The sequence below is a fragment of the Leucopleurus acutus genome, assembly GCF_964270905.1.
Source record: "Leucopleurus acutus genome assembly, chromosome: 7".
NCBI classification, from domain to species: domain Eukaryota; kingdom Metazoa; phylum Chordata; class Mammalia; order Artiodactyla; family Delphinidae; genus Leucopleurus; species Leucopleurus acutus.
Genome location: NC_139150.1, coordinates 33,737,516 through 33,761,510, shown reverse-complemented (window position 1 = coordinate 33,761,510; position 23,995 = coordinate 33,737,516). Strand labels below are relative to the sequence as shown.

Genomic DNA, 23,995 nt, shown 5'->3' with positions numbered 1-23,995 from the left:
TTTGGATGATCTGTCCATTGGTGAAAGTGGGGTGTTAAAGTCCCCTAGTATGATTGTGTTACTGTCGATTTCCCCTTTTATGGCTGTTAGCATTTGCCTTATGTATTGAGGTGCTCCTATGTTGAGTGCATAAATATTTACAATTGTTATATCTTCTTCTTGGATTGATCCCTTGATGATTATGTAGTGTCCTTCTTTGTCTCTTGTAATAGTCTTTATTTTAAAGTCCATTTTGTCTGATATGAGAATTGCTACTCCAGCTTTCTTTTGATTTCCATTTGCATGGAATATCTTTTGCCATCCCCTCACTTTCAGTCTGTATGTGTCCCTAGGTCTGAAGTGGGTCCCTTGTAGACAGCAAATATACAGGTGTTGTTTTTGTATCCATTCAGCCAGTCTATGTCTTTTGGTTAGAGCATTTAATCCATTTACATTCAAGGTAGTTATCGATATGTGTGTTCCTATTACCATTTTCTTAACTGTTTTGGGTTTATTATTGTAGGTCCTTTTCTTCTCTTGTGTTTCCTGCCTAGAGAACTTCCTTTAGGATTTGTTGTAAAGCTGGTTTGGTGGTGCTGAATTCTCTTAGCTTTTGCTTGTCTGTAAAGGTTTTAATTTCTCTGTTGAATCTGAATGAGATTCTTGCTGGGTTGAGTAATCTTGGTTGTATGTTTTTCTCTTTCGTCACTTTAAATATGTCCTGCCACTCCCTTCTGGTTTGCAGAGTTTCTGCTGAAAGATCAGCTGTTAACCTTATGGAGATTCCCTTGTATGTTATTTGTTGCTTTTCCCTTGCTGCTTTTAATATTTTTCCTTTGTATTTAATTTTTTTTTTTTTTTTTTTTTTGCGGTATGCGGGCCTCTCACCGTTGTGGCCTCTCCTGTTGCGGAGCACAGGCTCCGGACGCGCAGGCTCAGCGGCCATGGCTCACGGGCCCAGCCGCTCTGCGGCACGTGGGATCCTCCCGGACCGGGGCACGAACCCTGTCTCCTGCATCGGCAGGTGGACTCTCAACCACTGCGCCACCAGGGAAGCCCTGTATTTAAATTTTGATAGTTTGATTAATATGTGCCTTGGTGTGTTTCTCCTTGGATTTATCCTGTATGGGACTCTCTGTGCTTCCTGGACTTGATTGACTATTTCCTTTCCCATATTAGGGAAGTTTTCAACTATAATCTCTTCAAATATTTTCTCAGTCCCTTTTTTTATTCTCTTCTTCTTCTGGGACCCCTATAATTCGAATGTTGGTGTGTTTAATGTTCTCCCAGAGGTCTCTGAAACTGTCCTCAATTCTTTTCATTCTTTTTTCTTTATTCAGCTCTGTGGTAGTTATTTCCACTATTTTATCTTCCAGGTCACTTATCTGTTCTTCTGCCTCAGTTATTCTCCTATTGATTCCTTCTGGAGAATTTTTAATTTCATTTATTGTGTTGTTCATCATTGTTTGCTCTTTAGTTCTTCTAGGTCCTTGTTAAACGTTTCTTGTATTTTCTCCATTCTATTTCCAAGATTTTGGATCTTTACTCTCATTATTCTGAATTCTTTTTCAGGTAGACTGCCTGTTTCCTCTTCATTTGTTTGGTCTAGTGGGTTTTTACCTTGCTCCTTCATCTGCTGTGTAATTCTCTGTCTTCTCATTTTGTTTAACTTACTGTGTTTGGGGTCTCCTTTTCACAGGCTGCAGGTTCGTAGTTCCTGTTGTTTTTGATGTTTGCCCCCAGTGGGTAAGGTTGGTTCAGTAGGTTGTGTAGGCTTCCTGGTGGAGGGGACTGGTGCCTGTGTTCTGGTGGATGAAGCTGGATCTTGTATTTCTGGTGGGCAGGACCGCATCTGGTGGTGTGTTTTGGGGTATCTGTGAACTTAGTATGACTTTAGGCAGCCTCTCTGCTAATGGATGGGGTTGTGTTCCTGTCTTGCTAGTTGTTTGGCATGGGGCATCCAGCACTGGAGCTTGCTGGTTGTTGAGTGGAGCTGGGTCTCAGCGTTGAGACGGAGATCTCTGAGAGAGCTTTCACCGTTTGATATTACATGGGGCCAGGAGGTCTCTGGTGGACCAATGTCCTGAACTCGGCTCTCCCACCTCAGAGGCTCAGGCCTGACACCCGGCTGGAGCACCAAGACCCTGTCAGCCACACGGTAGATCCGCAGTGGATCATAAAATGATATAACTCAGGGACAGCCAGATGAAAGGGATGCATAGGGCAAGGCACGGGGAATGGGAGCAGACTTCCCATGACTTCTCCAGGCGCACCACTCTCCCATCACCTCCACGTGTTCGCCAACCCAGAAGCTCCTCTGGGGGCTTTTTATCCAAAGCACAGAATCCCTCATCCTGTTTTTTCTATCCTGAGTTCCTCTTAGGACTCACTCTCTGTGGGTGACTACAGTGGGCTGCAACTTAAGCTTTTGTATAATTGGATGATGAGTGACACCCTTTGTTCTTTTCTTTGTTCACCCAATTATTTTTATTTTATTACAACAAAATGTTATTATAATTATATAATATGTATAAAAATATAACTGTGTTACAATTAGAAATTTGCTGATTGAATATACTTTTAACTCTCAAATTTTGATGCAAAGGGCACATCACACCTTGGCTCATTCTGTAGCTTGCTTTTTGCCAGTAGAGAAGCAATAAAAGCTTGAGCAAAGAAACCATCAGCATTATGGTAAAATAGTGACAGTGGTTGTGTTTTCTGAACCAAGAGTTGACCATAGCATTAAACAGATAGAGAAATTTGTCATATTTAGGAAAGAAGCTGAGAAAAGAAGAGGAGGAACCTGCTGTCCTCCCCATACAACTGCTGTCAGGTGGAATGTGGTAGAACTTTATCTTATCTCTTATCATTAGTACTTTCTGCTGTTTTACTTCACTTTACTACTTGCCTAGGTGGAGACAAGCTTTTTAACTTCTTGAGGGTAAGTCTACTTCTTCAGACGGAGGTGAGAAGCAAAGGGAAGGAAGCAGTGCTCTGTGAAGATCATGTTCTGCAGCGTTCAGGAAAGCCCTCTGGCCAGCTCTGCCAGAGACTCACTGTGCAGCTTTGGTCAGGTCACTCTAGGCCTTGGGCTCTTCATCTAGACAATGAGGACTCTGTTGCCCAAGGTCACTTTCAGGTCTAATGTTCTCTGAACTTCTATCCAGCATCAAGTCCTGACTGTGCCATCTTTTGATTTTTCCAGGAGTAGAAGCAGCACTCTCAGCACAGGCATTTCTGGAGCTGAGGTTTCCAGCAGCATGAAGACCTCTGTGTCTACAGAAATGTCAGCAAGCTGAGACTTTAGAGAGCTTTGCTTAATCTATCTGTTGAGTGGTTTTAAAAAACAATTTTGAAAGATTGGAGGCTGACTGGCAATAAAATTACAGCTTTTATAGTCAGACAATCCAGCTTTTATATTATAGCTTCTGTTAAGTAAAGCTGGGGCATTTCTAAGTTTGCTTGCTTTTGCCCCAGAACCTCTTGTTCAAACGAGATGCCGTGCAGAAAAGCAGATGTGCAGAACAGCTAAAAACACAGTTGTTCCTTTGTTTCCCACCCCCATCAGGGGCTCCTCAGCAAGTTACAGGTCCTAGAGCTAGTCCAAATGGCCATTTGTATAGATGGAGAAACTGAGTCCAGAGATAGGAAGTGACTTATCCAAGAGAGTCAGAGTTAAGTCAGATTCTGACTTTTTCCCCTAAATTCTGGCCCAGTTTTCATATCCTCTGCCGAGTTACACAACTTAAAATCTTCTTTGACTGTTTGATTAATTATTTTTAATATTATAATACAAAACAAAGCAGCTCCCCTTTTTTTTTTACATTTTAAGAGGGAAAAATACAGCAGAACCCCCATCCCCACCCTTTTATTCCTGTGAGACTTCCTTGCTTTTCCTGTTTCTCTTCTTTGGGAGTTCTTAATGCGTCTGTCAATTCATGTTATTTTTTTTTTTTTTTTTTTTTTTTTTTTTAGCGGTACGCGGGCCTCTCACTGTTGTGGCCTCTCCCGTTGCGGAGCACAGGCTCCGGACGCGCAGGCTCAGCGGCCATGGCTCATGGGCCCAGCCGCTCCGCGGCATGTGGGATCCTCCCGGACTGGGGCACGAACCCGTGTCCTCTGCATCAGCAGGCGGACTCTCAACCACTGCGCCACCAGGGAAGCCCCCCGATGTTATTTTTAAAGATAATAATTTCATAGCAGTTGCCCCAACACTTCTCTCGTCTCTCAGAATCTGTGCAGGGTCATTAAAGGAGCCCTAATGTGTGTTTGCAGGAGTGTGGCGCTGACTGTGCCAAGTTCCAGAAGAGTGAGCTGGAGTATAAGTTTAATCGGAAAGCCTTGGAGAGGCCGTATACTTCGAAGCATTCCTGGGGGAAGACGTACGGGGAGCACAAACGCCACCTGGAATTCAGCCACGCCCAGTACAAGGAGCTGCAGAAATATGCCGAGGAGGTTGGCATCTTCTTCACTGCCTCCGGCATGGATGAGGTGAGCCCTCTGCCACGCTGCTATTTGTCATTTTAGCAGACCTAGGGGACATCAGGTAGCCCTGTGGCTTTGGCTTAGAGCCAGCTCCAGCCCTTGCTCACTTTAGACTTTTTTGTGCTTTCTGGACCTAGAGTTCCCCATAGCATTAACAAGATAAATGCCCAACTAAACAGGAGGCCAGGGGGATCAGAGGCCCAGTGATGCAGGGAACCATAGTTTTCAGAGCAGGCTGTCTCTGGGAGTAGGGGCCAGCCACCCTGGAACCCCAGAGTCCCTCAAGCCTGTGGAAGATGCCACACTGGGCCAGTTTTCTCCCAGTGGAAAGTGGCCTGGACTCAGGAAACCTCAGTTCTGACAGGAGTCCTCCCCTTGCTGAGTGGCTGTGGCTTATCTGGGTGAGGTGGCATTGCATGATTCAGAAGGCAGTAACACACAGGATGGCCATGCTGACATACTGGACGAGTCCAGCTGGTGCCAGGTCTTGGGTCCCGTCTGCTCTGTAACCTGCCTCAAGACTCCTTTACGTGCTCTTTTTTCAAATATAAAAAAATTTTTTAATTATAAAAATTATACAATGTTATACAATGTCACAGAAAGTTTAGAAAACAGAAAAAAGGGAGAAAAACTGACCCATAATCTCTATATGGCAGCTCTTTTTTTTTTTAATCAGTTAATTAATTAATTTATTTTTGGCTGCGTTGGGTCTTTGTTGCTGCAGGCGGGCTTTCTCTAGTTGCGGCAAGCGGGGGCTACTCTTGTTGCGGCGCGCAGGCTTCACATTGCGGTGGCTTCTCTTGTTGCGGAGCACTGGCTCTAGGCACGCAGGCTTCAGTAGTTGTGGCACACAGGCTCAGTAGTTGTGGCGCACGGGCTTAGTTGCTCCATGGCATGTGGGATCTTCCCGGACCAGGGATGGAACCCGTGTCCCCTGCATTGGCAGGCAGTTTCTTAACCACTGTGCCACCAGGGAAGTCCCTGGCAGCTCTCTTTATATATTTCCTCCTGAAGTTGTTTTATGTGCATATTTTATTTCCTAGTTGTTATATTTGTGAATGTTGAGTTCCGTGCATGCTTTTCCCAGTTAACATTATCTACAGCTTTTACCCATATCTTGTTTTTTTTTTCTCAGCTTTATTGAGATATAATTGACATGTAGCTCTCCATATCTTGTGCTGAAAGTTATTAATGATGGTGTAGTATTTCTTTTGAGGATTTATAATGTATGTAACCATTTCTTTATGTTTGAACATGAGGTTATGTTTTTACTTTCAGTTTTTTGTGTTATAAATAATGCTGAGATGACCATCTTCTTTTCTGTGGTTTGAATTGTTTCCTTAGGATAGCTTTGAAGTAATGGATCATTAGATGAAACAACATTTTAAAGGCTCTTGAAACACTTAGGATTCTTTTAGTCAACTAGAATATTTGAAGGGAGCCCAGTTCCTTCGCTAGGCCTCTGACCTTTTGTGTCACTATTCCAACCCTAAGATATGTCTGTAAATTGAGTCAAAAGAAACATAACTCTAGCCTAAACCATTGGTAGTTTAAAAAAGGGGGGGAAGCAGAGAACCTAGGTGTCTGTGAAACTTGACAAGTCCAGGCTTCAGTTCCGTAGCCCGCTTACAGTAATATATCTTATCCCTACTATGCCCCATTTTGCAGATGAAGAAATGGAGACTCAGAGGGGCCAGGAAGTTTGTACAGTGTCACACAGCTGGGAAATGGGTCTTGAGGGCAGATCTGACACCTAGTGCAGTGTGCTTTCTGCAGTCCCTCAGCTGCCACCTGGCCGTCCGTCTGGGTGTGTGTGGCTTCCCAAAGCTCAGGAGAGCCTTTGGGCTTCCCCCCTGCTCTTCACCACTCTCGATGTTGGTGGCTGGAGAGTCTTTGGGCCCAAGAGATGCCCTGGGGAAAAGGGGACATATTTTTAGGAAAACCTATCTAAAGTGGTTACTGGGCATTTTTCTGATCCCATCTTAAATAGTACCTCCTCAGGAAATTCTTCCTGTGCCCCTGCTTGTTTCAGGCCCGTCCTTCTGTTGTGTTCTCTTGGTTTTCTTTTTTTTTAATTAATTAATTAATTTATTTATTTATTTTTGGCTTCATTGGGTCTTCGTTGCTGCGTGCGGGCTTTCTCTAGTTGCGGTGAGCAGGGGCTACTCTTCATTCTCATTGTGGTGGCTTCTCTTGTTGCAGAGCACGGGCTCTAGGCACACGGGCTTCAGTAGTTGTGGCTCGCAGACTCCAGAGTACAGTCTCAGTAGTTGGGGCGCACGGGCTTAGTTGCTCCGCGGCATGTGGGATCTTCCCGGACCAGGGCTCGAACCTATGTCCCCTGCATTGGCTGGCAGACTCCGAACCACTGCACCACCAGGGAAGTCCTGTCTCCCGATTTTCTTTACTTCTGTAATTACCGCTAACTATTGCTCCTTTCCACTAGGCTGTTAACACCACAGCATCCCCAGTGCCTGGAACGTAGTAGGTGCTCAGGAGATGTTTGTTGAGTGAATAAGTAAATAAGTGAGCCAAACAAAAGAGAGCGTTGATGGTTTTTATCAGATCCTTAAAGGATCTGTAAATCAAAAATGTTAGACAAAAAAGATTGTGGGCTTTGGGATCTGAAAGACTTGTGTGTTTTTTCTGGTCTTGCTATTAACTAGCTGAGTGATTAAAAGTAAGAATCTTCAACGTTTCTTGAGTGTTTATGATCTGCCAGGTTCTGTGCTAGGTATTTTAAATGTATCAGCTCATTTACTCCTCTTAACAACCCCTTGAGATAGGACAGTTATTATTCCCACTTTACAGATGAGGACGCTAGAGCACGGAGCGGGTTAGCTGTCAGTAGCTGTTGATCAGCAGAGGCTGATTCCAACCTAGGCGACTCCAGAGCCTGCCCTCCAGACCATACTCTTCTTGCATCTCTCGGGCCTGTTTCCTCATAGGTAAAGGGCAAGGGGGTGGATTAAAAATCCCCAGAAGTCGACTTTCCTGGTGGCGCAGCGGTTAAGAATCCGCCTGCCCATGCAGGGGACACGGGTTTGAGCCTTGGTCCGGGAAGATCCCACATGCCGCGGAGCAACTAAGCCCATGCGCCACAACTACTGAGCCTGCGCTCTAGAGCTCGCGAGCCACAACTACCGAGCCTGCATGCCACAACTACTGAAGCCCACGTGCCTAGAGCCCGTGCTCCGCAACAAGAGAAGCCACCACACTGAGAAGCCCACGCACCGCAACGAAGCGTAGCCCCAGTTCACCACAACTAGAGAAAGCCCGCGTGCACCAACGAAGACTCAATGCAGCCAAAAATAAATAAATAAATTTATTTTTAAAATAAATAAATAAAAGTAAAAATACCCAGGAGGTAGGCTTGACCTGAGGAGCATGTACACCCTCATGAACCCAGGTCCTGGCACAGTGTTGACCCATAGTCCATGCTTAGGAAATAGCTTGATAGGAAGGTCATGCCCAAGAAATGACAGTTTTCATTCCGTGCTTGTTTCATGTACTGTGGGTTCAGAACCTTTGGGGATTGCTCTTTGGTAACTGCCTGTAGGGCTCATTCACTCAGGGACAGCTAAATCTTAGTCCTTGGAGAGGGCTGGTTTGGGTTCAAGAAACTGATTGTTCTTGGGTCAAATGTGAATAGACTTAAAATTCCTGGGTGAAACTTTTGATCTGACCAACTTGGTAAAAAGTCAGTAATGAGGCAGATTCGTTTTTTTGTTTTTAATTTTTGGCCACACCTCTCGGCATGCGGGATCTTAGTTCCCCAACCAGGGATCAAACCCGTGCCCCCTGAAGTGGAAGCACAGAGTCTTAACCACTGGACTACCAAGGAAGTCCCTGGAGGTTCATTTTGAGGCAGATTAGTTTTTGCAGGGCCCATAAACAGGCTCTGGAGAGAAATTCCAAGGAAGTGTACAGATGTATTTTGGATCCCTAGTACTGTCTTTGGAATAAGCATTCAGGCATACCTCGAAGATATTGTGGGTTCAATTCCAGACCACCGCAATAAAGTGAATATATCAATAGAGCAAGTCAAATGAATTTTTTGGTTTCCCAGTGTTTAATTAACAGCTTTATTGACATACTATACAGTTCAATCAATTAAATTGCACAGTTCAATGGTTTTTAGTATATTCACAGAGTTGTGCGACCATCACCACAATCAATTTAGAACATTTTTATCACCCCAAGAGGAAGAACTATACCCATTAGCAGTCATTGCTCAATTCCCTCAATTCTCCCAACCCTAGGCAACCTCTAATCTCCTGTCTATCTCTATAGTTTTGCCTCTTTTGGACATTGCATGTAAATAGAATCAGATAATATGTGGTCCTTTGTGTCTGGCTTCTTTCACATGGCAACATTTTTTCAAGGTTCATCTAGGTGATAGCATGTGTCAGTATTTCATTCCTTTTTCTTGCTGAATACCATTCAATTTTATGGCTAGACTACATTTTATTTATCCACATCTCAGTTGATGGACATTTGGATTGTTTCCACTTTTTGGCTAGTATGAATAGTATGAGCAATGCTGTCACAAACATCCATGTACATGTTTTATATGAACATATTTTCATTTCTCTTGGGTGTATATACGGTAGCTCATGTTTAATTTTTTTCGAGAAACTGTCAAACTGTTTTTCAAAGTGGCTGCACCATTTTACATTCCCACCAGCAATGTATGAGGGTTCCAATTTCTCTACATCCTCGCCAACATTTGTTATTACATGTCTTTCTGATTCTAGACATCCTAGTGAGTGTGAAGTGATATCTTATTGTGGTTTTGACTTGCATTTATCTGATGGCTAATGATGTTGAGCATCTTTTCATATGCATATTGGCCATTTGTGTGTCTTCTTTGGAGGAATATCTATTCAGATCCTTTGCCAGTTTTAAAATTGGGTTATTTATCTTTACATATTCCTGATACAAGTCCCTAATCAGAAACATGATTTGCAAAAAATTTTCCCATTCTGTGGGGTATCTTTTCACTTCTTGATGGTGTCCTTTGAAGCACGAACATCTTTAATTTTGATGATGTCCAATTTTTTTAGTTTTTTCTTTTATGCTTGTCTATTCTTGTAATTTAAACATTTCTCAGTTTTAAACCACAATGTGATATCACTGCACAACTATCAGTATGGCTAAAGGCTAAAATAAAAAGTGATGGGACTTCCCTGGTGGCGCAATGGACAGGAGTCCGCCTGCTAATGCAGGGGACACGGGTTCGATCTCTGGTCCGGGGAGATCCCACATGCCGTGGAACAACTAAGCCCGCACGCCACAACTACTGAAGCCCACGTGCACCTAGAGCCAGTGCTCTACAGCAAGAGAAGCCACCGCAAGGAGAAGCCAGAGCACCGCAACCAAGAGTAGCCCCCACTCGCCACAACTAGAGAAAGCCCGCGCGCAGCAACGAAGACCCAACGTAGCCAAAAATAAATAAAATTAAATCTTAAAAAAAAAAACTGATGATAACACCAAATTGTGGCAAGGATGCAGAGAAAATGGACCTCTCATGCATTGCTGGTGGGAATGTAGAACGGTACATTCTAGAAAATTCTTTCCTTTTTTAAAAACAACTTTATCAAGATATAATTCACATACTGTACGATTCACCCACTTGACATGTACTGGTAGTTTCTTATAAAACTAGACATGTGCTCATCATGTGACCCACCCGTTGTCATTTGGTAATTTATCCCCAAAGAAATGAAAACCTATGTTCACCCAAAAATCTGTATATGAGTGTCCATAGCAACTTTATTTGTGGTAGCCCCAAACTAGAACCCAAACTTTCTTTAGGGGATGAATCATTAAATAAACTGTAGCGTATCCACACCACGGAATACTACTCAGCAATAAAAAGGAGTGAAAACTGATGGCTGCCACAGCTTGGATGGATCTCAGGGATATTGTGCTGAGTGAAAAAGCTTCTCTCAGAAGGTTGCATACCGTACGGCTCTGCTTATTTAACATTCTCGGAATAACAATTATAGAGCTGGAGAGCAGATTAGTGGTCGTCAGGAGTTAGGGAGGGGAGGGCTTGGAGGTTGATGTGGCTATAGAGGGGTAACATGACGGGAGCCTTGTAGTGGTGGCATAACTCCGTATCGGACTGTGGTGGTGGTCCGCGTGAGTCTGGGCACGTGGTAAAATTGCAGAGAATTAGATACGAGCACACTCAGATGGGTACATTTGAAAATGGTGAAATCTGAATGAGATCGGTGGCCTCTATCAAACTTACCCTCCCAGTTATGATATTACACTGTAGTTTTGCAAGATGTTACCACTGGGGGGAACTGTAAAGTGTACATAGGTTCTTTCTGTATTATTTCTTACAGCTACATGTGAAGCTATTAATTATCTCAAAATAAAAAGTTTAAAATCTAAAAAAAAAATCCTTGGTTTAAAAAAATTTTTTTTTTTTTTTTGTTGCATTGGGTCTTCGTTGCTGCACGTGGGCTTCTCATTGCATGGCTTCTCTTGTTGCAGAGCACGGGCTTTAGGTGCACAGGCTTCAGTAGTTGTGGCTCGCGGGTCTAGAGCGCAGGCTCAGTAGTTGTGGCGCACGGGCTCAGTTGCTTCGCAGCATGTGGGATCTTCCCGGACCAGGGCTCAAACCTGTGTCCCCTGCATTGGCAGGCGGGTTCTTAACCACTGTGCCACCAGGAAAGTCCCTTAACATATTTTAATTCAGTAAATATGAATAGGTAGAACCTGCATAAACAGAAACTCAGTAGAGTCCTCAGTACTAAGAGTGCTCTCTAGTGCAGACTCTGGCTGGATGGGCCCGTGGTTAAGTGTACAGACTCTGGGGTCACATTTTGAGTTTGAATATGGTTTTGCCTGTCATGCCTGCTGAGTCCAGGTGGAGGTTATTTACCTTCTTTGTGCTTCTGTTTCTTCAGCTGAACCCATCTCGTAGGGTTGTTATGAGGATTAAATGTGATCACCCATGTAAAGCGCAGCACACAGCCAGCGCTTAGCGATGTTAGTTACGGTTCAGGAAACAGCCTGGGCTGAGGATCGGGACATCCGGGTCCTTGCCCTGCTCTGCTCTGAGTGTGAGCTTGGAAGAGTCCCTTCCCTGATGTGGGCCTCCATTTCCTTTTGTGTGTGAACAAGCTGCTATCCAAAGGCTCTCCCTGCTCTGTTGTCCTGAGCCAGCATAGAATCAGAGATAGTGTCACTAAGGTGACTTGGATTTGGGATGAGAACTTTCCTGTCCAGTACACGTTTCCAGGCACCGGAGCTCCCGGTTGTGGACTCTGAAGGGGGTGCATCTCCTTGCATCTGCTCAGGAAGTCACTTCTTTAGGTCTTTCACTCCCCGGTGGCTTCGAGGTGGGAATCAGGAGCAGGTGGGAGAAGGAGAGGAACCTGGCTGGGTGTTGGTAGCTGGGGCTGACTCTCCGCAGGTACCCTCTTGCTTTCCCAGGAAGCACTTCTCTTTGGTGTATAAACGCGTGCTCTGCGGACACCCTCTGAGTTCAGGTCCTGGTACTAGCACTTGATCGGTGGGCTTGGGCTGGTCATGTAGCCTCTTTGAGCCACACGTGTCCAATCTGTAAAAACGGGGTAATCAAGATGCCCACCCCAGAGGCTGCAGTGGGGACCCAGTGAGGTGAGTCTAGGAGGTGCAAGATCTGTACCCACTGAATGACAGCTGTTCTGTTGCTCAGAACCCTTTTCTCTGCTTCACACTAACAGGGCAGGGAGGCTCCTCTCTCCTGAGAATGCTGTTTGTTCCCCACTAGTCTCCTGACTGACCTGGGCATAGGCAGTAAGGAGAAATGCATTCTTAAGAGCCTTTGCAAGTTAATTTTCTTTGCCGGCCAGGTCCCTTTGCCAAACCAGCAAGTCCTGTCTACCCGGCTGTTGGAGGTGGGTTGGTTCCTTGTTCTGTGTTTACCTGGCAAGTATCTCTGAGTATTTACCCACCCAAACTTCCTCATGGATAGTAGGCATTTATTGAGTGCCGATTTTCTCCACTCTGTGTGCTGTCCTAGGGCATTCTTTGAGTGCTGAGGAAAGGTTAAGGCATGGTGGAACGAATTTTGTGAAGACCAAGAAAACTGCCAGGGCACACGGTCAAAACTGCACGGAGGCATGTGGAACTTGACTGAAATAAGCAGAGTGTCTGGTCAAAATGGAGGGTTCTGTTGAGAAAGCAAATGGGAGCCGTGACATAGAGGTGGCCCCTGGAGACCCATTCCGGCAGAGCTGCCCTTCCCTCCCAGCGCCTGCCTCCACGGTGCCCTCTTTCCTCCACCACCTCTGCCACAGGGCACCCCCTGCCTACGTCGTGGTGCACTCTGACAGGGCCACCGGGCTGAGGGCAGGCCCAGCCTTTATGGCTCCGTGCTTCCCCCCTCATCATTTCCTCACCCTGGGCAGCTCTCCAGCGCCCCCTGTTCCCCCCAGCTCATCACCATGGATCCAGAAACCAAGGGGAGTGGAAGCAGCTCTAGAAAAATCCCAGCTCCACTCCTGTCATTTCTGTTACCCCTTAGATCAGCGGGCCCCCAAATTTCTCATGGGACATGATGTGGAAAGGGGGTTCTGTGGGCACACGTTGTGGGAAGGGGGTTCCTTATTAATTCATTAATTTAGAATCAAAGCCCCTTCCCCAAATAAATAAGGGTTCTGAGTAGAATAAGTGTGGAAACACTGTAAAATAGCTAGACAATTGTATTTACTGGGACCCTCTAAGGGAGAGTGTAACAGTGCAGCATTTTACCCAAACCAGTTTGCTAGTGGGACTGTTTTCTGTGTGTTTAACCCAGTTGGATGCCCAGGGAGGGTCATACTCAGTCGAGTTCCTTTCAGACAGACTCAGAAAGCCTTTATGATGTGTGGGGTGGGAGGGAGGAGAAGTTGTGAGACTGCCTGGCTGCATTGTACCCGTAGATGGAAGGAGGACAGACAGCAGCGTGGGCAGGGCTAGAGGAAGCCAGGGAGTCCACAGAGAGAAGGCAGCCACTGGCGCTGACCTAGACTGAGGGGCCCTGGGCACAGTAATATTGCCTCAGGATGGAAGGCTAGTACCTTCCAGATTACTATGGAAGTTGGCACCGTTTGCAGGGATTAATCCAAAATGGCAGTTTTCTTTTTCTTTTTTTAATGTTTAAAGAATGCTTTCTCTACTTATTTATTTTTAAAATTTTATTAATTTTTGGCTGCGTTGGGTCTTTGTTGCTGTGCGCGAGCTTTCTCTAGTTGCAGCGAGCAGGCGCTACTCTTTGCTGAGGTGTGCGGGCTTCTCATTGTGGTGGTTTCTCTTGTTGCGGAGCACGGGCTCTAGGTGCGTGGGCTTCAGTAGTTGTGGCATGCGAGCTCAGTAGTTGTGGCTCGCGGGCTCTAGAGCGCAGGCTCAGTAGTTGTGGCGCACGGGCTCAGTTGCTCCGTGGCAGTGGGATCTTCCTGGACCAAGGATTGACAAAATGGCAGTTTTCTAAATGGCCACTAGATGGGGCTGGCTCCCCAGGAGGGCTGCAAAACGAGATGCACCTTTCTCCTCCGGCAGGAATTTCCCCTTTTCCTACTTGAAAATTGTAGAGCTCCATGCAGATTTTACAATCAGTGTAGGTAAGCTTTTTAAAAATTTTTATTGGAGTGTAATTGCTTTATAATATTGCGTTAGTTTATACTGTACAGCAAAGTGAATCAGCTGTACATATACATATATCCCCTCTTTTTTGGATTTCCTTCTCATTTAGGTCACCACAGAGCATTGAGTAGAGTTCCCTGGGCTATACAGTAGTGTAGGTAAGCTTTTGCAAAGTGTGTTTTCTGCATTTGGCCCCTCCTTGCCCCTGCGCGCTCTGCACCTCTCCTGAGTGGGCTCATCCATCTCTTTATGCCCTTGGGGACTTTTTCATCATGAGCCATGCTCTCACAAACAGAGCATTTTACAGACGAAAACTTAGCATAGGGTTTTCCCTCTTAAAATAGAAAACACTCTTCATCTGCCAGATGGAGTGAGAAGGGTGGGAACATTAGACTTTGTTCAAGAAATATATTAAAAACAAATGGTTTTCAGTTCCACCTTAGGGCTGGTTAACAGTACGAGAGATACATACACAGGAGAGAGTGACATAGAAAACTGTGGAAGGGAAGAGAGAGACGAGGAAGACATAAAGCAGAGTGGGGGAAGGCAGTGGTGGCTTAGCACCTTGGAGGGGAGTGGCGCCTGGGCCATCCTGAGAGGTGTCTCTTAGACCGAGGGGGTTGCCTTCTGCCTTTGAACCGTTCACTGGCTGGTTGGTCACTCTGTATGAATCACCAGCAGCTCTAACCCCTACATTATTAGAGGATTAACATATGAGGAAGGTGATTCTCTGAGTGAGACCAATGATTGGAGTAGCTCATCACCTGCTGGGAAGATGGAAGGGAGCTCCGGCAGTAGTGGGTTGATTTAAAGAACCTGCTGCAGAATTGCCTTCTCATATTGTTCCTTACCACCCCCGAGCCCTTTGGATTTTCATGCTGGTAACCTTGCTACTTGCTACTCAGAGTATGACTCACGGAGCAGTAACAGCAGTGTTACCCAGGAACTTACAAGAAATGCAGACTCTCAGGCCCCACTCTAGACCAACAGAATCAGAATTTGCATTTCATTTGGGCAAGATCCATGGCAGGTTCGTGTGCCCGTAATAAAGCGTGAGAAGCACTGACCTAGCTAATCAAGTCTTCCAAAGTTACTTCTGAGACTCAGCCAGCATTTTAATAGATGGAACTTAGATATTGGGAAACGTTCCAAGACATTGATTCGCCCTACTTCTGATTTTCAACTTCAATTTAAAAAAAATAGTAATGAAAACAGTAATAGTAATGTAAAATTGTAATTTTACAGCAAATTGAGATTTTATTCTTAAAACTTGTGGTCCACCGATTCCTTCAGCAAGCATTTGCTGACATTTGCCAATTTCCTGAGTGTTATTGATGAATCCCAGGTAAGGATGGTGAAGGGCCCTGGAGAGGTAACCTCAAACAGTGACGTTGTGTCCAAAAAAGTGACTGAGGTTCGTTTTTTCTGTGGGCAGCATAGTTTGAGGTCTGAAAGGGCTTGGGTTTGATGGGCCCCGCCAGCTGTGGATCAGTGTGTCAGGGCTAGGCCATCAAACGCTCCATTTTTTCTATTTTTGGCAAGGATTGAAATGGCCTCTCTTCTGACTGTTTGGTCCTGAGGAAAGGATAAGGCCTTTGAGGGACTTTCACTTGCTCACTGCCTGCTTTGCTGGGTCAGGATTAGGTCATGACCCTTTTTCGTTTGTTTACTGGGGCTCCAGGCCCCTGGGGAAGGAAGGTCTGGCCAGGGTTCCGATTCTTTTCCAGTTGCTCATAGCCAGTGTGTGCCAGCACGCAGTGTTTGTTGGACAAATGGATGGGTGGATATGAATGACGGAATGTTTGAATTTGAATGACATGACATAACGAATCTGTGTCTGCTTTCAAGTTGTTGAGAGAGTCCCTCTTGCTGGGCAAGAGGGGTTTTTCTCTTCGTATGTGGCTCCTCGCCTGTCTTCAGGACAGTGCTTCTGAACAGTCGTGAAAAGGAGCTCCCTCTTGGATTTTTGTAGATGGCAGTTGAGTTTCTGCATGAACTGAATGTTCCATTTTTCAAAGTTGGATCTGGGGACACTAACAACTTCCCTTATCTGGAAAAGACAGCCAGAAAAGGTGAGTGTTTAATTTTTGTCATACATCTGAGTCCAGACCTTCATGTTTTCACCCCGCTAGTAATAACCCGCTAAAGGAGTCTCCTGAAGACAGATTTTCCAGTCAGCCTATCCTCCCACTTTTTCATGTGCTGACTTGCAAGGAAAGAAATGAAAAATAAGACAGTTTTTTAAAAGAATTTTTAAATTATTTTTAATTTCTAAGAAAATATTTATATAAAATTAAGGATATGACAGTATGTGTCAAACTTCTTAGAGGAAGCTCTGACTTTGAGAAGTATTCTGTAGGTATAATATCCAACCTCCACACATCACAGTTTGTAAAGTGGTTTTACAACATGACTGATCTCATTTGATCCTCATGACAATCCTGGGACTGACGCAGGTCATATGATGATGCTGCTTTCTACTTACTTCACTGACGAGGCATCTGAGAACACACAGCTAGGACGCTGGCCGCCCCGGGCCTCACACTCTTGAGTCTGGGGCAGTGCTCACCCTACCACACTGTGCAACCTCTTAATCCAATGAGATGCTCATCTTTCTCTAAGGAGTGTGAAATTCCTCTTAATTGGGTTCACTTTGCTGAACAATAATGTTATGGGGGTGAGGGAAGTCTATGTTTCCCGTGGCTGAGAACAGGAACCCACCAGGCTCACCTCTGTTCCCCCACTGTGGCTGGCACAGTGCTTAAGAGATGTTTGCGGGGTTCAGTAGAATGATGAAACCAACAGCAGGGGTGTGCTTAAGGGAGAGTCAGAACCCCTAAAAAGAAAGTGATGATGGTGTTGGTGTTGGGTCCCTCAGGCCGCCCAATGGTCATCTCCAGTGGGATGCAGTCCATGGACACCATGAAGCAAGTCTATCAGATTGTGAAGCCCCTCAACCCCAACTTCTGCTTCCTCCAGTGCACCAGTGCGTACCCGCTTCAGCCCGAGGACGTCAACCTGTGCGTCATCTCGGTGAGCCCGAGGGAGGGCCCTTGTCTGATTGGGCCGTTTGCTGTGGGGAAGATGCAGCCCAAATTCTAACCAGTCTTGACATGCTTCGTAATTCGAACATCCTTTGACGATCTTGCTGTTGCAGAATCAAATTAGAATCAACTATGCAGTTAAGGAGTCAGATACATTCTAAAGATTACAAATTACGTTTTCTTAAAACCAACCTTAATTTCTCTCATTATAAAATTTAAGGGGGAGTCTTCATAATTGTCCATATACATTTTCTTTACCTGTGTGTATTGGCCATCAGCGGTCCGTCTTCTGTGAATCGCTGGCTTTCTTAGTGAGTTGTGGGTTTGTTTTTGTAAAATATACATATGATTTACCATCTTAACCATTTTTTGGCGTCCAGTTCAGTGGCATTAAGTACTTTCACACTGTTGTGCTACCATCGCCACCATCCATCTCCAGGACTTTTTCGTCATCTCAGAGTCAAACTCTATACTCATTAAATACTAACTGCCCATTTCCCCTCCCCGAGCCCCTGGCAGCAGTCATTCTATTTTGTCTCTATGAATTTGACTACTCTAGGTATCTCAAATAAATGGAACCGTACAGTACTTGTCATTCTGTGTGTCTGCTTTCACTTAGCATAATGTCTTTAGGGTTCATCCATGTTGTAGCATGTGTTAGCATTTCATTCCTTTTTAAGGCTGAAAAATATACCATTGTATATATGTACCACATTTTGTTTATCCAGTCATCCGTTGATGGACATTTGGCATGGTTCCACATTTTGGCTATTGTGAATAATGCTGATATGAACATTGGTGTACAAATACACCATTTTTCTCCATATTGACAAACAAAATACCCATTTTGTTTGTCAGTGGGGGAGGGGGAAATGGGCAGTTAGTGTTAATGAGTATAGAGTTTGACTCTGAGATGATGAAAAAGTCCTGGAGATGGATGGTGGTGATGGTAGCACAACAAAACCATTTTGGGATGGTTCCACCTTTTGGCTATTGTGAATAATGCAGATATGAAGACTGGTGTATAGAAATCCGTTTTTCTTCATATTGAGTTGTAGGAGACCTTCTTGAAACTTCTGGCTTTTCCTACTTCCAACTCTCTGTTATTTACCAGCTCTCTGATTCTGAGTATCCTTGAGGGTCAGAGTTGTTACAGTGACAACCTTGAGAGAGCTGTCTCTCTCCCAGCATTTTGTCTGTTCCACTTCAGTCGGTTTACAGGTGACGAGGTCCAGTCCTTACCTGGCCTGAGATCTCACAGCATCCTGGTGGCAAAGCTGGAGTAGAATTCTTTGTCTCTTATTGTTTCGGGCCATCTCTATCAATTCCTCCTGGTAGCTCCCGAAACATAATTAATTGGAAATATATAGGTGTGTAATTATCGTACAAAAAACATTATAGTAAGAGTAGTGGAATTCTAAATATATACACACACAATCCTGATACTGCAATTAACCAGTTTTTCTTTTATATTTTTCTTTCATTACCGTATATGACATTCTGCGGGTTTTTTTCCCCCCATGATTATATAAGCTCTTATACATTTTTTTAGAGTCTTCATGTTTAACTTAAAAAAAAAAATTAACCTTTTTTGAAATGACACTACTCTCTTTTTAACTAAAGTTTCTGTCTCTCCCAGTTCTGTAGTCTTTTCTCCATTTCTAGCTCATCTCTAAATCATGTTATTTTTTAAATTTAAACATGGTTTAAAAAAAAATTCAGCCCTGAAATATATAACATACAAAATGAACATCCTCTGTAATCCCATCCCACAGAGATTACCGTAATTAACAAGTTAGTGTGTCTGACGCCAAATATTTTCCTCAGTTTTCTTCCTTTGTGAAGTGTGGTCCCCATATCCCTTCCATCCCCACCTGAGGTATGCTCACATCCTCTCTCTTTAGAGCAGGGCACCATCAGAGTTAAATTGCCAGCCTGCCCCCCAGGCCCAGCCCACCCCTGTCACAGCAGGGTGAGTCCTCTGACCTAGCAACCTGCACTTCTTTGTCCATCACACACCCTTAAGCCTGGTTTTCAAGGCCTTTGCCACTCAGCCATCCTTATCTTCTATTAATTCCCATCTGGGTCTTTCTGCTGTACTTAAGCTTTCTGGTCACCCTCACTGACAAGGCTCACTCCACTTAGAATGTCTTTCGTCACATCCAGTGAATTATAGATAACCAATTAATTAATTATTTAGCATTCCCACCAAAGGATTGTTTTGAGATTGGGCTGTATGTATTATTGATGGTGATATTTGTGCATATAGCATACTTGCTTTCAGCAGCTCAGGCTAATTAAATGTGACAGATGCTTTTTGAATGGGTTTAGGCATTTGGTTATAGTTCTGTTATTCTTCTTCGTGGTTTACGCAGTGTGTAACATTCTTCAGATGTGTTCCTGATAACAGCAGCCATTATTTTTGAGCATTTACAGTGTGCTGAGTGCCCTCCACAAGTTCATAGCAGCTCCCACCAGGTACTGCTATCCCTGGGAAGGAGAGACTCAGAGAGCCTCGGAGGCTTCCTGGAGCTTATTGGGCCTCAAACTCAGGTCTGCCTGACTCTAGAATGTATGCGGAAAGTACCACACTATTTAACTTTTTTTTCCCTCCCTTTTTCTATTTTAAAGGAATATCAGAAGCTCTTTCCTGACATTCCCATAGGGTATTCTGGGCATGAAACGGGTATAGTGATATCTGTGGCCGCAGTGGCTCTGGGGGCCAAGGTCTTGGAGCGTCACATAACTTTGGACAAGACCTGGAAGGGGAGTGACCACTCGGCCTCGCTGGAGCCTGTGGAGCTGGCCGAGCTAGTGCGGTCCGTGCGCCTCGTGGAGAGGGCCCTGGGCTCCCCGACCAAGCAGCTGCTGCCCTGTGAGATGGCCTGCAACGAGAAGGTGGGTTCTTCTGTCCTGCCGGGTGCCACTGTTGAGAGGGGGCCGCGTGCGCTTACCTGAGAGGTAGTTGGTACCAGCCCTACCTGAGCCCAGGCCAGTGGAATGATGCAGGGATGTCGCTCGGAGCCTATGAGTTTTTTGGGGTTTATATTAGCAGCGGGAGGAACTGGTTATTTAAGGAACTTCAGCTGTTTCTCTGGTTCCCTGGCATATTACAGTTTTCCATTAAGTCTCTGAAGCCTCTGGCCCCAGCGCTCTAGACCCCGGGTAAAGGGGGGTGGTATCCGGGGCCCCTCGTGAGGCACGCGGGTAGGTCAAGTCTGGGGTCCCGTGGAGTAGGTAATCCTTGAGGGACATCCAGGCAGAGGGGCCCCATGAGGCAGTGGGAGGAGGGCCTGTGCTATGTCAAGGCATCCCTAAGCGTGGGAGGCAATGGATGGATGGGGGTGGGGCTTGTCACGGGGTTGGTGGGGAATGACGCAAACGTTCCCTCAGGAGCAGTTTGAGCTGTGCAGCGTTAACCTTCAGACAGAGGGGACGGGGAGGCCCGCGAGCCCTGCCTGGCACACTGACTATCTGGGCTTCCCGGAAGCCATGGCCTATACCTGGCTCGGCCTCTGAGTCTAGAGCCAGGCGTCCCGGGGCTGCCAGGGAAGCAGACACTCCTCAAACGCTGCAGGCTGTCTGGGCCAGAACAAAGATCTAACACCAGGCCTGCTAGAGGAGTGCTCTTTTATCCCAGTGGGGCCTACTTGCTGCCCTCAAATTAAAGATGCATATACACCAGGAAATTAAAATAACAGTAAAAAGAAACAAACTACCTTATACAAGAAAAGGGGAGAGAATTGGCCCAGAAACTGGAATGAGAGTTATAGCAGTTGAGCACTTAATTTGGTTCTGAGCCTCCTGGCTCCCTGGGCAAACAGTGAGGTACCAGAGGATGCAGAACCTGATAATCATCTGCCGACAGACCTTTTGTCCTGGCATAAATTCCAGAACTGATTCCGTGGCCCTTACCTGGAAGATGCAGAGTATTGGACTAGATACTTTGTTGAAAAGCATCTATGGGCAAGACCTAGAAACACTGGTCATGAGCTTCAGGTCTCCTTTGTTCCCCTCACCTGCCCAGCCTATCTGCCTCTTCCTAAGAGGCTCCCTTCCATACTCAGCGTCTGTGCGCCCTCTGTACTGCTACTGTACTGAGCAAGGAGGACACAAGGTTTGTGTCCCTCGAGCAGTGGGCCAGGAGTCAGGAACCCCAGGTTCTCATCTTGGCTCCTCGCAACCTTGGCCAGCTTACCCGCCCTCCGTGGACCTCCGTTTCCCCATGTTTAAAATGTGATGAACTGGACGATGACAAAAGCAATCATAATTTTAATTTACTGAGAGCAGTCTATGTTCCAGGTAGGTTACATACATTATTATCACGAATCCTTGTAATCATCTGACAGGGCAGAGACACTGTTATTTCCCATTTTACAGAGAAACTCAGCCACAGCTTGTACCCAGCTGCCTGGGATTCGGATCTGGCTCTCTTTGGCTACATAACCTGAGTCCTTTATTATAAAGGCCCCTCCTCTGAGTCCACCCCACACTGGCCGAGTCCCTGCTGTGTGTGAGATACTGTTCTAGGCACCGAAGGGGGAAAACAGAGTCCCTGCTATCCAGGTAACCTTGTGCGAGAAAACTGATCAGGGACCTTGGGGATAAAGCAACGTGTGCTAACTATTTCTGTGAGGCTGGCACTGAGTCTTAATTTTGTCCACAGCTGGGCAAGTCTGTGGTGGCCAAAGTGAAAATTCCGGAAGGCACCATTCTAACACTGGACATGCTCACTGTGAAGGTGGGTGAGCCCAAAGGCTACCCTCCTGAAGATATCTTCAGTCTGGTGGGCAAGAAGGTCCTGGTCACTGTGGAAGAAGACGACACCATCATGGAGGAATCGGTAGAAAATCATGGCAAAAAAATCAAGTCTTAAAATAAAGTGCCATTCTCTGAATGCTGGTGCCGTCAGGTGCATTTGGGTGAGGTGGGGCAGGAATGGTGGTCTCCGGGGATCTGGCTTTCATCCACTCCCCACCCAGACAGCAGACATTTAGGGGCCAGGCCCTGGGTCAAGCCCGTTGGAGGGATACAGAGAGCAAATATGGGTGGCCTCTGCCTCAGGCTGGCTGGCCCAGAAGGGGCGGTGGGCTCAGAAGCATCTCATCACTGCCCAGTGGCAGTGAGGGTGCAGAGGAGTGAGTGCTGGCTGTATGGGCCCTCTCCTTTCAGCCTTCCTTCTTCCTGCCTGCAAAACCAACCCTAATGACCCCAAATATCTCTTCCTTCCAGCTCTCTCTCCTTATCCCCTGCCGCCCTGGGATTGAGTCTAGTTAGCTGTATAGCCATCACTAGGCATTAGAGAAGGGGTTGGCCAAAGTGTTTTGCAGGCAGAGGATGCCAAAGCACTCACAGCTCTGAGCAAAGAGAGGGAAATGGCATTTATTCCTTCTTTAAACAAATACGGAGGGCCTACTATGTGCCAGGCCCTGCTTTGGGGCCTGAGGATACTGCAGTGAATCCCCTCCTTATGGGAGTTCCGTTCAGATGGGGACAGATGCTCCATAAACCAGGAGCACAGTAAAGTAAACCACAGAAGGTGACACGTGCAGTGGGAGCTGGGGAGTGTGGGGCTTGGCGTATTTGCAGCTTGTGGTGACTTGTAAGTATGCTGGCGATGCTGAAATCAGCCCTTCCATGATCCGTCGTGAAATTACAAACCCAGCTAACAAAAGATCCTCACTGTTGGACTTCCTTGAACTGAAGCATGAACCCTTCACAGAGATTCCCTATCATAGTCCTCTTTGTTCTTTTGAACCAATACTAAGATTAATGATTATTTTCAAATGTACTTTCAAATTCTTAATCTTTGTTCATATTTATTTGACCTGGTTACTTTAATTCCTCTTGATTCAAAGTGTATCTTGGGGGGCTTCCCTAGTGGCACAGTGGTTGAGAGTCCACCTGCCGACGCAGGGGACACGGGTTCGTGCCCCGTTCTGGGAAGATCCCACATGCCGCGGAGCGGCTGGGCCCATGAGCCATGGCCGCTGAGCCTGCGTGTCCGGAGCCTGTGCTCCGCAACGGGAGAGGCCACAACAGTGAGAGGCCCGTGTACCTCAAAAAAAAAAAAAAAGTGTATCTTGGAGTCTCTTTTCGAATGTGTAAATTGCTCTTTGAAGTTTCTTTACTTGTGAGGATAGGGCCTCCCTCTCCTGGGGATCCCAAAACAGTTTCTGGAAGGAGACTCGCGTTTGTATGTGTGGGTGGGGTGGGGTGGGAATCCAGGGTTGTACTCACGAGAATCCGTAAGATTGACGTGCTAGGAGCTGGAGTGTGACGGCATCCATTTCTGGCTGCTGTTTACTCCCTTTCACTTCTCCCTACAAACAGTCATGAGCAGACAATCAAAATTTCTGATTCCATAGCCTTTTTTTTTTTTTCTACAAGAGCAGAGATGACATTAAATATCTGAGACCTCCTAACAAGAAGAGACTTAGTATGGTAGTAGACGGATGTGTTCCAGGGCCTGGGAAGAGGAGGTGGGTCTGAAAGGAAAGGAGGGAAGAGCCTAGCTGGGGCTCTGGCTGAGAATGTACGGCAGGCGGTTTCTAGCAGGGAATCTGTCAGTTGCTTCCAGGTCCTGTCAGACTGGAATGTGAGAAGGGCCCAGGCTGCTCTGTAGACCTCAGCTAGATTCCCCCACAGGGCAGAAGCCAGTGAGGGCACAGGGCCTAACTCTGCCCTTTGGGTAGAGGCCTGGGTAATGTGTTGGAGAGAACTGTGAAGAAGGGCCATCGTCTAGAACCCGCTTCCCATCAGGGCACATAGAGAAAATCATAGCCTGTGAATGCCGTATGTAGGTAAAGTATGGGGCTGCCTGCAGCCAGGAGCAGCTGGCCACCTCATGCTGTGCCAGG

The 23,995-nt window shown here is 45.9% G+C and overlaps 1 protein-coding gene across 1 annotated transcript in view; it reads left to right on the top strand.

The window, feature by feature from the left end:
* NANS (N-acetylneuraminate synthase) overlaps positions 1-22,032 on the top strand; it is a 29,185-nt gene extending 7,153 nt beyond the window's left edge. The window contains exons 2-6 of the mRNA XM_082842257.1: positions 4,258-4,473; positions 16,064-16,163; positions 16,970-17,124; positions 19,767-20,033; positions 21,802-22,032. Of these exons, the coding sequence (XP_082698383.1) occupies positions 4,258-4,473; positions 16,064-16,163; positions 16,970-17,124; positions 19,767-20,033; positions 21,802-22,011 (948 nt within the window). The 3' untranslated portion in view covers positions 22,012-22,032. The remainder of the gene's footprint in view (positions 1-4,257; positions 4,474-16,063; positions 16,164-16,969; positions 17,125-19,766; positions 20,034-21,801) is intronic.
* Positions 22,033-23,995: the final 1,963 nt, after the last annotated feature.